General features: G+C 38.5%; 2 protein-coding genes across 4 annotated transcripts in view; one reads left to right on the top strand and one right to left on the bottom strand.

The window, feature by feature from the left end:
* The window catches only part of Pi3K68D (phosphatidylinositol-4-phosphate 3-kinase catalytic subunit Pi3K68D), a 408,362-nt gene that overhangs the window by 139,635 nt on the left and 253,249 nt on the right, over positions 1-15,478 (bottom strand). The window lies entirely within an intron of this gene.
* Positions 9,639-15,478, top strand: part of LOC145670570 (uncharacterized) — a 65,617-nt gene continuing 59,777 nt past the window's right edge. Inside the window, exon 1 of the mRNA XM_081739376.1 lies at positions 9,639-9,822. Coding sequence (XP_081595502.1) covers positions 9,810-9,822 — 13 coding nt within the window. The 5' untranslated portion in view covers positions 9,639-9,809. The remainder of the gene's footprint in view (positions 9,823-15,478) is intronic.

Raw genomic sequence — 15,478 nt, 5'->3', positions numbered from 1 at the left:
AATATTGGAAGTTTTCCGCCTGATATCTGCGAAATTTTGTGTAGTTATTTCATTCGGATTTTGTAGCCAGCGTAATTTTGCCTGTTTTCTCTTATCTGCTAATTTAATGCATTCCTAATCAAACCATGGTTTGTTCCTACGTATTTCCGCGTGTCCCAACTTTTCTTTTGCTGAAATTTTAATGCTATCTCTAATTTCAATCCATGTATCCTCAACACTAGTGCACTCCGAATCTTCTAAAGCCGATAATTTATTCGAAACAAACAATGATGTGCAAACAATATACAGTAGAGTCTCGTTAATTCGAACTTGGATCATTCGAAATATTGGATAATTCGAACTTAAGTCCATTCCGCTTGAAAACTGTATTGAAAACAATAGTAAAAAATCGTGGATAAATCAAACTTTTGATCCTATGTTTTGGATAATTCGAAGTAAATACAGTTGAAAATTTTTAATGTTGGACAGATGGAAACAGAGAAATACAGTTTTAACGTGTTTTCAGTTATCCAGATGCAGCCATAGGGAGGAGTAATACAAAAGATAAATAGAAAATCTATGTAATGATAAAGGTAAAGGTGAGTTGGGGAAGAAGTAAAGATACAGAATGTGTGCCAATCTCATTTTGTTTGAGAATTGGTTGAAAATTTAAGATGAATTATTGATAAAATATACCAAATGTTATTAATATCGTATTCCACGCAATACATGAAATTCAAGATTTATTGACCGTACAAAAACAATCAAATTTAAGAAAATGACGTTCACGACTTCTTAAAAGTGAGAACAGAATATTCAAATTGTCCCTGGTGTTTAATTGTTTGGGCTATTCAATGTATGTTGTAGTGTTGTACGTAACTATATTTTCCATTGTACACGTAATTTGAATTATGTGGAATCAATGTCGTTTGTTAGTTTGCGGTATTCGATCAGACAAATAATAAGCTGCTTTAAAGGTAAAGTCTACACCATATGAATATGTTTTTTATGCACAGTACTTTGGTTTGCATGTTGCTATATATGTGAAAATGAATGTTGTTGGATAATTCGAATTTTGGATAATTCGAAGTTTTTTCGTGTCCCCTTGGACTTCGAATTAAAGAGAGTCCACTGTATGTCGCAAAACAAACAATGATGTGCAAACCAAAGTAGACACAACGGATACACATGTTTTAATTGAGAATCATACGGAAAGTTTGAAAGGAGAAAACGAAGTGGAGAAAGAAGAGAAATAAGGCATTGAGTTGGATGAAGAGTGTAGGCTAAAGAGTTATCAAGATTCTGTCACAACTGTTCCCTCTCTTTAATAAAATAATAAGTATATATATATATATATATATATATATATATATATATATATATATATATATATATATATTTGGTCTAGGAATTAATTCGTGCGGGTGGACAAGAGATGGCGCAACGAACGGAGCGTCCCACAGTTCCGTGTATCCACACATGTGTTGCAAACCCCTGCCATCGCGTATCGTTCGTAGTATAGGGCAGTGGATTAAAGCGTCAACAACACCAGTTTGTAGTTAAGTGAACATGGCGCAATTTGTGCCTGATAAAGTGTTTTTGCGGGGTGTCCTGCTGCATTACTTTAACATGCAGAAAAGTGCGACTGAAAGTCATCGTATTTTGGTGGAAGTGTATGGTGACCATGCTCTAACTGAGCGAACGTGTCAGAAGTGGTTTGCACGGTTTAGAAGTGGTGATTTCGGCTTGACAGACCAAGAGCGAGCTGGACAGCCAAAAACATTTCAAGACGAAGAATTGACAGCATTGCTCGAGCAGGATTCGTGTCAAACGCAGGAACAACTTGCAGCAGCATTAGGCGTTGATCAAACAACAGTCTCCAAACGCTTGAAAGCCATGGGAATGATTCAAAAGATGTCACATTGGGTTCCACATGAATTGAAAGACAGAGACGTTGAAAGACGAAAAACCATTTGCGAATTGCTGCTTCAACGACAGAGCAGAAAGGGGTTTCTGCATCGAATTATTACGGGTGATGAGAAGTGGATCCATTACGAGAACCCTAAACGAAAAAAGGCCTGGGTGAAACCAGGTGAACCAGGTCCATCACAACCAAAACGAGATATTCACTGTGCAAAGGTTATGCTGTGCATATGGTGGGATATGAAAGGTGTGGTGTACTATGAGCTGCTGCAACCGGGTGAAATTATGAATGGAGAACGTTATCGACGACAATTAATGCGTTTGAAGCAAGCTCTGCCAGAACACGACCAGAATGGGAGAACAGACATGATAAACTTATTGTTCAACATGATAACGCTCGCCCACATGTCGCAAAACCGGTCAAAACCTATTTAGAAAATGTCGGATGAGAAGTTTTACCCCACCCGCCGTATTCACCAGACGTTGCTCCTTCGGACTACTACTTGTTCGATTGCATGAACAACGATTTGATTGGACAGCGGTTTACTTCTTCAGAAGATATCGAAACATGGGTCTCTGACTGGATCGCTTCCAAGGATGAGGACTTCTTTCGCCACGGAATCCGTACATTGTCTGACAGATGGGCGAAAGTGGTGGCTAGCGATGGACAATATTTTTCTTAAGGTATTTATGTATTTTGTGTTTGTACTACAGCTTCAATGTGTGCGTACCAACCGCACGAATTAATTCCTAGACCAAATATATATATACAGGGTGAGTCAAAATAAGTGTTACAAGCCAATATCTCGCGAACTATACATCATAAAAGAAAAATATTAAGACGCAATGTACAATACAGAGGGGCCTAAGAAATGAGTCAAACATTAGGTTTCCCCCGCCCCCCATTTTGGGGGGAGGGGGGTGAACGTGAAATTTTTAAATGGGAACATAGGTCGAGTGATACCTCGTTCGAAAGAGCTTGAAAAATTGAACAATTTCTGTAGGAAACAATTTTTGATATGGGGCACCGTTTTCAAGATGGGCCCCAAAAATGGTCCTGTATCCGATAAAATTTCCAGTACTTATAAATAAGTGTTACAAGCCAATATCTCGCGAACTATACATCATATACGAAAAATATTAAGAGACAATGTACAATATAGAGGGGCCTAAGAAATGAGTCAAACATTAGGTTTCCCCCGCCCCCCATTTTGGGAGGAGGGGGGTGAACGTGAAATTTTCAAATGGGAACATAGGTCGAGTGATACCTCGTTCAAAAGAGCTTGAAAAATTGAACAATTTTTGTAGGAAACAATTTTTGATATGGGGCACCGTTTTCAAGATGGGCCCCAAAAATGGTCCTGTATCCGATAAAATTTCCAGTACTTATAAATAAGTGTTACAAGCCAATATCTCGCGAACTATACATCATATAAGAAAAATATTAAGAGACAATGTACAATATAGAGGGGCCTAAGAAATGAGTCAAACATTAGATTTCCCCCGCCCCCATTTTGGGGGGAGGGGGGTGAACGTGAAATTTTCAAATGGGAACATAGGTCGAGTGATACCTCGTTCAAAAGAGCTTGAAAAATTGAACAATTTTTGTAGGAAACAATTTTTGAAAATGGGCACCGTTTTCAAGATGGGCCCCAAAAATGGTCCGGTATCCGATAAAATTTCCAGTACTTATAAAGAAGTGTTACAAGCCAATATCTCGCGAACTATACATCATATACGAAAAATATTAAGAGACAATGTACAATATAGAGGGGCCTAAGAAATGAGTCAAACATTAGGTTTCCCCCGCCCCCCATTTTGGGGGAGGGGGTGAACGTGAAATTTTCAAATGGGAACATAGGTCGAGTGATACCTCGTTCGAAAGAGCTTGAAAAATTGAACAATTTTTGTAGGAAACAATTTTTGATATGGGGCACCGTTTTCAAGATAGACCCCAAAATTGGTCCTGTAAGAGATAAAATTTCCAGTACTTATAAATCGGAAACGGCTAAGTAGAAAAACATGAAACAAAAAATGAAAAAGGTAAACGCCATAGGCAACGTGGAATGGTGTTGTCGTGGTGCCCCAGGACCCCATCATGGGGCCCCGGGAACAATTTTAAAATTTCAAATCTGAATATAGGTCGAGTGATACCTTGTTTGATAGATTATGGAAAACCAAACAGCTTAGAAGAAAAATTGTTTTGATTTCGGGCAAGCCTGTTACAAAATGGCCGCCGGAAATGGTTCCACATTCAGATAGAAAGTGCAGTGTTCAAACTGAGTGTTACAAGCCAATATCACGCGAATTATTGCATCAAATAAAAAGTGTTAAGAGTCCATGTACAATACAAACAGGCCTAAAAATATGTCGAACACGAGGTTCCATCATCATACTGTAAGTGAATAACAAGTAAAATTTTCGGAGGCGAAATCGACCTATAACGTAATAATAATAATAATAATAATAATAATAATAATAATAATAATAATAATAATAATAATAATAATAATAATAAGAAGAAGAAGAAGAAGAAGAAGAAGAAGAAGAAGAATACGAAAGTAATAATAAAACTAGTAATAATAATAATAATATGAATGAAAATAATAAGACAATGAATAATACTAATACGTATGCGCAAAAAGACGTCGTTCCTCAATCACTACAATCCTATGAGAAAGGGATAGGAAGGTACCTATTAGGCCCTACTTGTAGGCAACATCTCAGCATGTGCCCAGTTAGAGTAAGGAAAGCCCGTCAATGTCATTGCCTGGGGAATGGAACCGATGGCCTTCGGAACATAGTACAACGATAACGTTGTATATTGCATTAACAATCTGTACCATCTTATAAAAAAAAAAAGGATCAGAGGCGAATTATTTGAGCCGTTTTATACAAAGAAAAGAAAGTTGCAAAGAAATATATTTAGATTATTTTTGATCGTCAACTATTAATGTAATCGCTATGGAAACGTAATAAATGTAAGTGTATGTGTGCAGACGTAGAAAGAACGGGATATAAACTTTGGTGATAAGTTTTCCGTATAAGTAAACGAACACTATCGTATTGATATTATTAGTTTGGGTAGCGTTTGAATAGAGCAATGGCGGTGTTTGATCATTGTGTAGATATGTTGCTGGTGTTGGGGGAATGTAGAAGAAACTATCGTAGCGCGGCACGAATGTATGCAATGCGCTATCCCCCAACGCCAACAAACATCTCACATGGCATTTCTGCGATTGGAGAGACGTTTGCGGCAACATGGTAGTCTTGTCCGGGGACGAGGTAGGGGTCGTTACCGCTCTGCAACCAATGAAGAACGTGCAACAGGAATATTGGCAGCAGTGCATGTAGACCCACATGTTACCACGAGATATCTCGCTCAGGCCAGTGGAGTTAGCCAAAGATCTGTAGTGCGTATTTTGCACGAGTACATGTTTCATCCGTATCATATCATCTTACATCAGGAACTATCTGGCAATGATTTTCATGCCAGATTGCAATTTTGTCTATGATTGGAAGGTATGGAAAACAGACAGCGCAACTTCATATCCACCATCTTGTTTAGCGATGAAGCTACATTTACAAACACAGGACACGTAAATCGACATAATATGCATTATTGGGCTAGGGAAAATCCACTATGGCAGAGAGAAGTTGCTCATCAGCATCGGTGGTCTCTTAATGTATGGTGTGGCATCCTTGGTAACCATATCATTGGGCCATATTTTTTTGATGGACGTCTTACTGGTGATACCTATGCCGCATTTATCAGTGATGTACTATACCCGGAGTTGTTAGAGAATATTCCTTTCGCTGAACGTATAAGAATGTGGTATCAACATGATGGTGCTCCAGCACACAACGCACGTCAGGTCAGAGCCTTATTGGACCACCTTATGGCGAATAAATGGATTGGGCGTCGAGGTCCTATTCACTGGCCTCCACGATCTCCTGACCTAACCCCACTTGATTTTTTCCTCTGGGGTTATGTTAAGGATCGGGTAATGTCCAACGTACCAACAACTACTGATGATATGAAGGCGCGTATCCAAGGTGTGTGTGCATCTGTCACTCCAGAGATGCTACATGATGTACGAACATCCCTATGCCGCCGCTTACGGAGGTGTGTGGAGGAAGATGGAGGACATATCGAGCATCATTTGTAACATGGTAAGTGTTGAAATTATTTGCTTTACAGTGATTGAAATTACAATTTTTAACATCGCACATACCCGTAGAATTACTAAACGTTATCCTACTACTTTACAGGATATTAGGTTGTGGTAATGCTGTTGTGACAGGCTTGTCTGAAATCAAAACAACTTTTGTAGTAAGCTGTTTGGTATTTCACGATCTATCAAAGAGGTATCACTCGCCCTATGTTGCGATTTGAAAATTCCATGTACACCCCTCCATACAAAAGCGGGACGAGGAAACTTCTTTAACACAAATTTCAGGCTTTCTGTATTGTACATTGACTCTTAACACTTTTCTTATTTGATGCATAGTTCGTTGCGTTGATATTGGCGTGTAATACTCAAATTGAACACTGCACTTTCTATCTGAATGTGAAACCATTTTTGGCGGCCATTTTGAAACAGGCTTGCCCAAAATGAAAACAAATTTCGTACGAAGCTGTTTCGCTTTCCACGATCTATCAAACAAGGTATCACTCAACCTACAGGTATATTCCCATTAATAATTTTGAAATTGGTCCCGGAGCCCCATTATTAGGGCCCTGCGGACACGACGACAACATCATTCCACATTGCCTATGATGTTTCCGTTTTTCATTTTTTGTTTAATCGTTTCCTACTCATACGTTTCCGATTTATAAGTACTGGAAATTTTATCGGATACCGGACCATTTTTGGGGCCCATCTTGAAAACGGTGCCCCATATCAAAAATTGTTTCCTACAAAAAATGTTCAATTTTTCAAGCTCTTTCGAACGAGGTATCACTCGACCTATGTTCTCATTTGAAAATTTCACGTTTACCTCCCTCCCCCCAAAATGGGCGGCGGGAGAAACCTAATGTTTGACTCATTTCTTAGGCCCCTCTGTATTGTACATTGTCTCTTAGTATTTTTCTTATATGATGTATAGTTCGCAAGATATTGGATTGTAACACTTATTTATAAGTACTGGAAATTTTATCGGATACAGGACCATTTTTGGGGCCCATCTTGAAAACGGTGCCCCATATCAAAAATTGTTTCCTACAAAAATTGTTCAATTTTTCAAGCTCTTTCGAACGAGGTATCACTCGACCTATGTTCCCATTTAAAAATTTCACGGTCACCCCCTCCCCCCAAAATGGGGGGCGGGAGAAACCTAATGTTTGACTCATTTCTTAGGCCCCTCTGTATTGTACATTGTCTCTTAGTATTTTTCTTATATGATGTATAGTTCGCAAGATATTGGATTGTAACTTGTTGTTAAAGGAAAGGCTTTTTATACTGTTTAGGTAAAACACTTTCCCTTTCACCAAAAGTTGTTTACAATATTTTACAAGGCTAATAAAATTCCTAACGTTTATGGAAAAATTCCTAACCTTTTGTAATTAAACTTTAAAAGTTTTAATTATACTTAAATAAAATTAGGTTAATTCTTATTAAACAACACATAACTTTAAAGGAACTACAACATTTGCTTTACGTCGAAGTGACACAAATATGCTTAGTGTGGTTTCTCAGGCGAAAAGCTTTGTGGAAAATTAAGCAGACAAGCAGCGATGTGTACAGAAAACCTACCTTGACTATTGGACAAATTAAGTTAACGTGTGTACAGTACTTTTTTTCTGCTCATTGTAAGTTTTCCATGCATTAATTCATAGTAGAAATAAATACTGTAAATTGACTAAGATACGTACAGCATCTTATTTTATCTCAGAACATTTTATCCATTATATTTATACCTTTATTATTATTATTATTATTATTATTATTATTATTATTATTATTTTTTATTATTATTATTATTATTATTATTATTATTATTATTGCATAGGTCTACTTTCGTTAATCGAAAACCTATCTTTAACGGAAATGTTTGCGAGTCACGTTCGATTCTCCTAAAGGAAGGTTTTACTGTATTTTCTGCTTTTAACTGTTTTATTGTTGTCTGCTTTTTAGTGCGATTTTGAAGTCTGTTCATATTTTTTTTTCAAAATTTTTATTCTCTATATTCTCGGAAAGTACATATACCTTCAAGAATGTTATTTTGTTGAGATAAATGTCATTTAGGAACTAGTATCTGTCTCATCTTGGGACGTGTTTTTGCTTTCATAAAATGTTAATACGAGGGGGTATCGTAAAGTTTTAAATATCATCAGAAGTTAAGATATGGTGATGAAATTTTGTCAGTGTTATGTTTGGTTGTTATGTACACTCATGTCCAAAATGATTGTCGCATGTCTATAACTGTCCTCTTGTAAGAATATAATTTGATAATGATTTTGCAGGGTACTTTTAATACTGATACTATGTGTATAATCGGGAAATGTATATTTGTGGTAAATTTCATAGGAAAAGAATTATGAATACGAAAATTATGAGTAAAATAAAATGTTGCTAAATAGACAAGAAAATTTTATTTTCATTTTATTGTTCTTATTTACTGCTCTTTTGACATGAAACTTGCCACATACATGTCTTTGTCGATTATGCACATACTAACATTATAAGAAGTACCTGGCGAATTCGTTATCAACTTATATTCCGACAAAAACATATTTATAGACATGCGACAATAATTTTGGACATGGGTGTACATGATGTTACAGAAATTAGCTCCTAATTATTGTTATTTTTTACAGGGTGTGCCAAAAGTGGCCAAAGTGCAAGATGGATAAGATTGAGGCTTGCATTCTGATCAAGTTCCTGCAATTGAAGGGTAATAATGTCGGACAAATTTATGACGAGATGAAGGCTGTGTATGGCGATAATTGGCCATTTTATAACACCATGGTCATATGTCCCTCACAGACGACCCTGGAAGATCATCCCTGACGGACGATGCGGCCACTATGAAGAAAGTGGAGTGTTTAATCCTCGAACGCAGACGTGTAAACATCCAAATGATTATGAATGATTATGGTCTCAGTTATGATAGTGAGTGGGAAATTATCCATGACGAACTTCACATGCCTAAGGCATCTGCGCACTGGGTTCCTCGTTTGCTAACACCTTTTTCGAAAGCACCAGCTCATTCATCTTAAGTTGCTGTCGACAAAGCAAGGGCGTGTGGCTTCCAGGTAGTTGCATCCGCCTTATTCTCCCGACCTCGCACCCAGTGACTTTTTCTTGTTTTCCCAAATTAAGAATCCGTTGCGCAGTCGCCACTTTGACAACACAGATGACGTTATTCATGAGGTGGAACAGTGGTTTAAAGCACAATGTATAGACATCTACAATGACGGTATTCGTGAAGTGAAGGAACGCTGAGAGAAATATGTAAATCTGGGTAGTGACTACCTAGGAAGAGAGTTAACAACTACAAATCATAATAATCCCTGTATCTTGATTTTTTACTATGATAATTACAACTTCACGACACCACCTCGTAAAGTAGAATTTTCATATGCAGTAGGAGGAATTGGTCCATACAAAAATCAACCCTTTCCGCGCTACTCATTCCACCACGCCCACCTGTTCCATGATCAACCTGTAACCCGTTTGAAATCTCGAGCGCAACTCCAGAGAAACAGACACAAACACTAACACAGGCAACTAGGGAAGGAAAGTTCTCTCCCGTTAGTTTCGCTCAAGGAACGAACAATACGCTACATCGGTGTACCAATGGGAGTTTTAGTGAAGACAATAACACGAAATAGATACGTTTTCGGTGAATGTCTAACGAGGTAGTGATATAAAAGGTGTAGAGAAAACATTGCGCAGTACAATATGTCAGATACAGGTGAGTACAATTATTTATTTATTTATTTATTTAATTTTTTTTTTTGGATTGTTTCTTTCAAATTACTGAAAAGAAAGAAAAACAACTTTGCGAATCGGAAATTGCATTAGCAAGCTAGTTTCTTTTCTGTTTTTCTTTTTTTTTAAATATATCTAGACACATGATTAGTTCTTCGCTTAATTGTAAATACAGTAAAAAGATTACTATAAAAGCTTAAAAAAATAATTTTGTAACATGTGAGGGTACTGTTAATTTAATTCAGTTCGGAGACTTAAAAGATTCCCCTAAGGCAGAGGTTCCCAACCAGCCGCGGATCCAGGATGTAACCAAGGGAGGGGCACAGTTTGCCGCTTTATCCAGTGTAGAGAAAAAGTAAGATTGAAGCCCAGTGTATACCCAGATTATCCAGTGTATACCCAGGGGCGTCATTTAGGGGGACAGGAGGGGGCAATTGCCCCCCCCAAGTTTGAGGAATACATATACCTTAATTGATTGTCTTCTAGTAATATACTAGTACAAAACGTGAATATCTTATGTAAGTGCTACTCTTGCCCCCCTCAAGTCTGAAATGACGCTCCTGTGTATACCTGAGGTCAAGGGGGGCTATAGCCCCTATAGCCTCCCAAGACTTCCCTTGGACCCACATCTGTTCCCATCGTAAACTCTGCATACTTCACTCCCCCTCCTTCCCGCTTGTTCGTCATACATGCTTCTTGTCAGATCCCTTCTGCGGTTTCAGTCCCAGATTTGAAAAAAAAAAATGAAATTAAATTAAGTTTTACGCCCCACGATTATGCCGGCTAGGCTAACAGAAGACGGTGATGATGAGAAATGAATGAAATGATGGGATGGAAAGAAGTGGGTTGAAACAGGAGAAAACCAAGAAAACCCACGGGTGTCCCCACAAAGTTCACTTTGCGTGAGTTGGGATCGAACCAAGAACTCCATGCACCAGACGTGAACGCTCTACCACTGAGCCACCGCGGCCCCAGATCCAGATTTGATTTCTCAAACCTATAATTATTATTATTATTATTATGTCACCAATTTATATTCAAAGCGAGACCTCTGCATACCATTGTAAGCTGTAAATAGTCTTTCATTACAAATTATGCTTAGTCATAATTTCACATTTATGTCAGTAGCTTGCACTCCTTTGGTCACCCTTCACGCCCCCCCCCCCCCCGCAAGATATCTCTTCTAGGTAGTGTGTGTGTATGACTTTTTCTTTATATTCCAAATTTCAGAACATGTTACATTATAGTATCAAATTTTCCTGAGGATTTTCTTAAGCCATTCTACTTTTACTTTCCATAATTGATTTTCTTCTTAATAATGCTACAGTATCATCATTTCGGGTTTTGTGTGGGGGGAGGACAGAGAAACTCCCCGATATATGTATTTTCCCGGTATCTTATTGTATTATTGTTGATTTATACAGGGTGTTTCAAAACCAACATTTGGGAGATGATTCCTGACACCAAGATAAAACAAAAAGTATAGACCAACCTGGATACACAAATGCTTCCTTTCGGTTATAAGCTGCCGAAAACATGAAAAAAAAAAAATGAACTTTAAAGATCTATAGCTCCAAAAACTATGGGACCTATCGTCGTCGGGCCAAGACTTCAGTTAGGAACTAATATGTGCGCTATCCAAAAATACATGTTTCAGAATCTTAAGGTACTCACGCAACAATTTTTTATAGAGGAGTTTGGCTACGGGCATGTAATCTGACGTATTCACCAACTACCTCTATTAAAAAAAATTGTTGCGGAAGTACCGCAGGATTCTGGAACATGGATATTTGGATAGGACACATACTAGTTCCTAAGTGAAGTCTTAACTTGAATCAGTAGGTCCCATACTTTTGGAACTATGAACCTTTAAAGTTCATTTTTTTCAGGTTTTCGGCAGCCTATAACTCCGAAAACAAGCATCTGTGCATCCAAGTTGGCCTTATACTTTTTGTCTTATCTTGGTGTCAGGAATCACCTCGTAAACGTCGTCGTTGTTGTTTTGAAACACCCCGTATATGAGCGCCTCGATTAAAAAGCGCCACTTCTGGTGAGTTAAGTGGAATGGTTTGTGATCGACTCACAGAAGACCATGTAGGTAAGTAGTTTAAACTCGGATATGTAAGGGCAGGTGACAGGGAAAGCTTGTTTGGTGTATGTCATTTCACTGAATAGCATGGAAATGATTAGCCTTCTGCAGTTTACGAGTACGTTAGAAAATGTGGTAGGCCATTATGTTCGCCCCATCTGATCTACAGGGTGTTAATGAACTAGACTGACAAACTGAAACAGGTCATTCCTCACATCAAAATAAGAAAAAAAAAAGTTTATATGGACCTATGGCTAGAAGTGAATAGGCTGTTCAAAACCATGGAAAAATACATTTTGGGGACAAATATCTCCAAAACTGTTACCCACTGAGCTGAGGCGACATGTTGTTGTCGTAGACACTAAGTTTTAGGCTATTTGAGAAAGCGTTACCACCTGTAGCGAACGCGGCCAAGGTGGCTATTCAGTAATTTTACTTTCACCAGAGTTGTAAATCATACTGAGAGCCAGTCAGGGTTTCCGGGTCTTTTTGCCAGGTCCAGGTATGTAATAGGAGAGTTCCAATACTCCGCACAAACCATCTTCCAAGCAGCTATTTCTTGCTACAATCCCTTTGCCTGGCAACACGTCTTTCCTTTTTTCCATCCTTTTGAAATCTTTTACACAGCAAGCGGTCTATTGATCCGAAATGCACCAAATACGCTCAAGCTAACGTTTTCCCCGTGTTTTTATTGCTTTCGCGTTTGTGATTAGCCATTTACATTTAAATACACGGTCAGCGTATTCCAAGCGTACGCATGAGCAATAATACGCTTTGCGATCGCCTCAAATAGCCGGGTACTTAATTTGCCCTATCCAAAAACGCATGATTCTGAATCATTCAGTAGCGGCGCAAGGGAGTTCCGCACCACACAGGAATTGGATTCGCGATTATTCCGTTAGGACAGATAGGTCCGATTCGTGACAGATGGAACGACGTCGCAGTAACAAAAAGTATTTAACAGACCATCGATACTTGGAACAGAATCAAGGGGGCCAAGGATTTTTCGTGTATTATGTGTGGTCGGATAACTATACCAGGGACTGAATGTATTGGATAAAATCCAATAAAATCATTACATCTGTAAGTTCACGAGAAACAATCATGTCCTGTGTGCTAAAGGAGACTTGGTGCAATAAGTCTTTGCAAGAAAATAGGAGTATCCTCCGAAGAAAAAAAAAAAAAAAAGATACAATATTCATCATCATAAACTCACTTGGTAATGGATCTAAAGTGTGATCCATTGCCATGTAAGAGCACACTACTACTGAGTTACCATATACCCCCTTTTAACCCTCCTCCGTAGCGAACAACAGATTGTTGACAACGTATGGGAGGTGATGACATAAGCAACAATACTGGTTATCTAACAAGAAGAAGAGGGAAAAGTCGTGTTAAGAAGACATATATATCTCGAGAAGGGTTGGTAACTTATCCTCTCAGATTTGTTTTAAACAAATTAATATTCCACAGTGTTGTCTCTTAGGCTAAAGCAGACGGATGATTTAAAGAAATATGAAGAGTTGAGGGAATATGTTAGATAATAGGAGAACCGCGAGAAAACCCTTGGACAATCCTGGAAAGACATCTCATGCACCATAGTTAAGCGCTCTATTACTGAGTCACCGTGCCCCCCCCCCCTCACCTAAGATATTGAGAAACAGTTTTTTGAGTAGATTCTGAGTCCAAAGAATATATATTCCTCCTCCTCCTCCCTTAACCTTCTATTCAAACCCGAAGTTGTCGAAATCAACCAGTTTCGGCTTCAACGCTGATCGCCACAGAAAAAAAGCGGTAATAGATAGCGAGAAGCACGTTTCTCTACCGTTATAAGAAGTTCCATCTCCAATTTACTTCTCTATTGCAACCGAAAAGGGTAGTGTTCCGATCAGGGGTAAAAGTGATCCGAAAAGGTAGGGGGACGCATGACGTCAGGCCGTCCCCCATGCCTATCTTTGCCCAGTGATTTTTTTTTTTAGAAAGTGGAGGACGCCATAAATATCTTTTGAAAAAAAAATGAAATCTTTTTGAGTTTTACGTCCCACGGTTATGCCGGTTAGGCTACAGGAGACGGTGATGAAGAGTAATGAATGAAATGGTGGAATGAAGAAAGTGGGAGGAAACGGGAGAACCCCGAGAAAACCCACGCACACGGTGTTTGTCCACCACAAAGTGCACTTGGCAGGGGCTGGAATCGAACCCGGGACCCCAAGCACCAGAAGTGGACGCTCAACCTCTGAGCCACCGCGGCCCCCACAAAAAACATTTGAGTGTAAAGCGCTTTACCAACGACGATGAGGCTCAACATTTCCTCAAACACATGGCGGCGCTACAAGATGATATGACATGGACATACAAAAACTGTCAGAGTGCCTACACAAATGCATCAACCGAAATGGCGATTATGTAAAGAATAAATAAATGTGGATGCTTTAAAATTATATAAAAATTACTGAAAATACATATTTTTTTGTATTTCTACAATATAGGATACCCTGATTTTGGAATCACCTTTGTACGAATCCTGACAACCATCTCAGCTCTCCTTGTTAATACCTTATAGTATTATAACATCAATAGCAGAAATTTCTGAAATTAGTATCTGTACAAAAGAACGTATTAGCCAGTATTGAGCGACTGGTACTGGGAATTCTGTATACATTACCTTTGTGTATGCACAGAATTCCTCTAATGTGAGATCCAGAAGCTATTTGACAGTGAATGCGTATACGTAATATGACCGTACTCGAAGCTGACTGCGTGAAACCATACATCACCAGAAACACCACAATTAGTACGAAATTCCAGATATATCCAATATCGTGTACACTAATAGCATCATTCTCAACATACATTCACGCACAAACACTTGCCACACTTTCTCCTTCACATAGCACGAGGCAGAACACATACAAAACAGGTAAATCATTTTGAGTTTTTTTTTATCAATTTTGTTCCGAAAAAGAAAATTAAAAAATGGTCACTCAGCTGTGTTTAACCCTTTATGTCCCAGTGGTTACACAATGAAACCACCTTTTTGAATGTTTTCTCTCTTGTTGCCCGTCGGTTACATGATAAAACCACGTTGCACTGCAATCTGCTGCACACAAATGCTACTAACTCTTACCTAGACCAAGGCCACGATGGCTTAGTGCTATAGTGTTCACCTTTTCTGCATGGGGTCTAAAGTTCGATCCCCGCTCGCATCAAGTGAATTTTCTGGTGGATAAACCGTGTGCGTTTGTTTTCTCGGGGTTCTTCCGTTTCCTCCCATTTTCTTCATTCCACCATTTCATTCATTTCTCATCACGACCGTCTCCTTTAGCTTACTCGGCATAACCGCGGAACGTAATTTCATTTTATTATATAGACCAATAGAGGACAAAGGAATTCAAATATAAATCAATTATGGTGTGTACAGATTCAGTGACAGGTAGTAAATTATGATATCGGGGGCTGTAATAGGAAAAATCAGGACAGAAAGTAGAAATTGAACTCACTAATTAACCAATATAACTGTGACACAAACACTAAGCGACATATGAAAACA

Source organism: Thermobia domestica, chromosome 14, assembly GCF_964235325.1.
Source record: "Thermobia domestica chromosome 14, izTheDome1.hap1.1, whole genome shotgun sequence".
Lineage (NCBI taxonomy): Eukaryota > Metazoa > Arthropoda > Insecta > Zygentoma > Lepismatidae > Thermobia > Thermobia domestica.
Note: the sequence above shows the minus strand (reverse complement) of the source record. Positions and strands in the feature narration are given on the sequence as shown.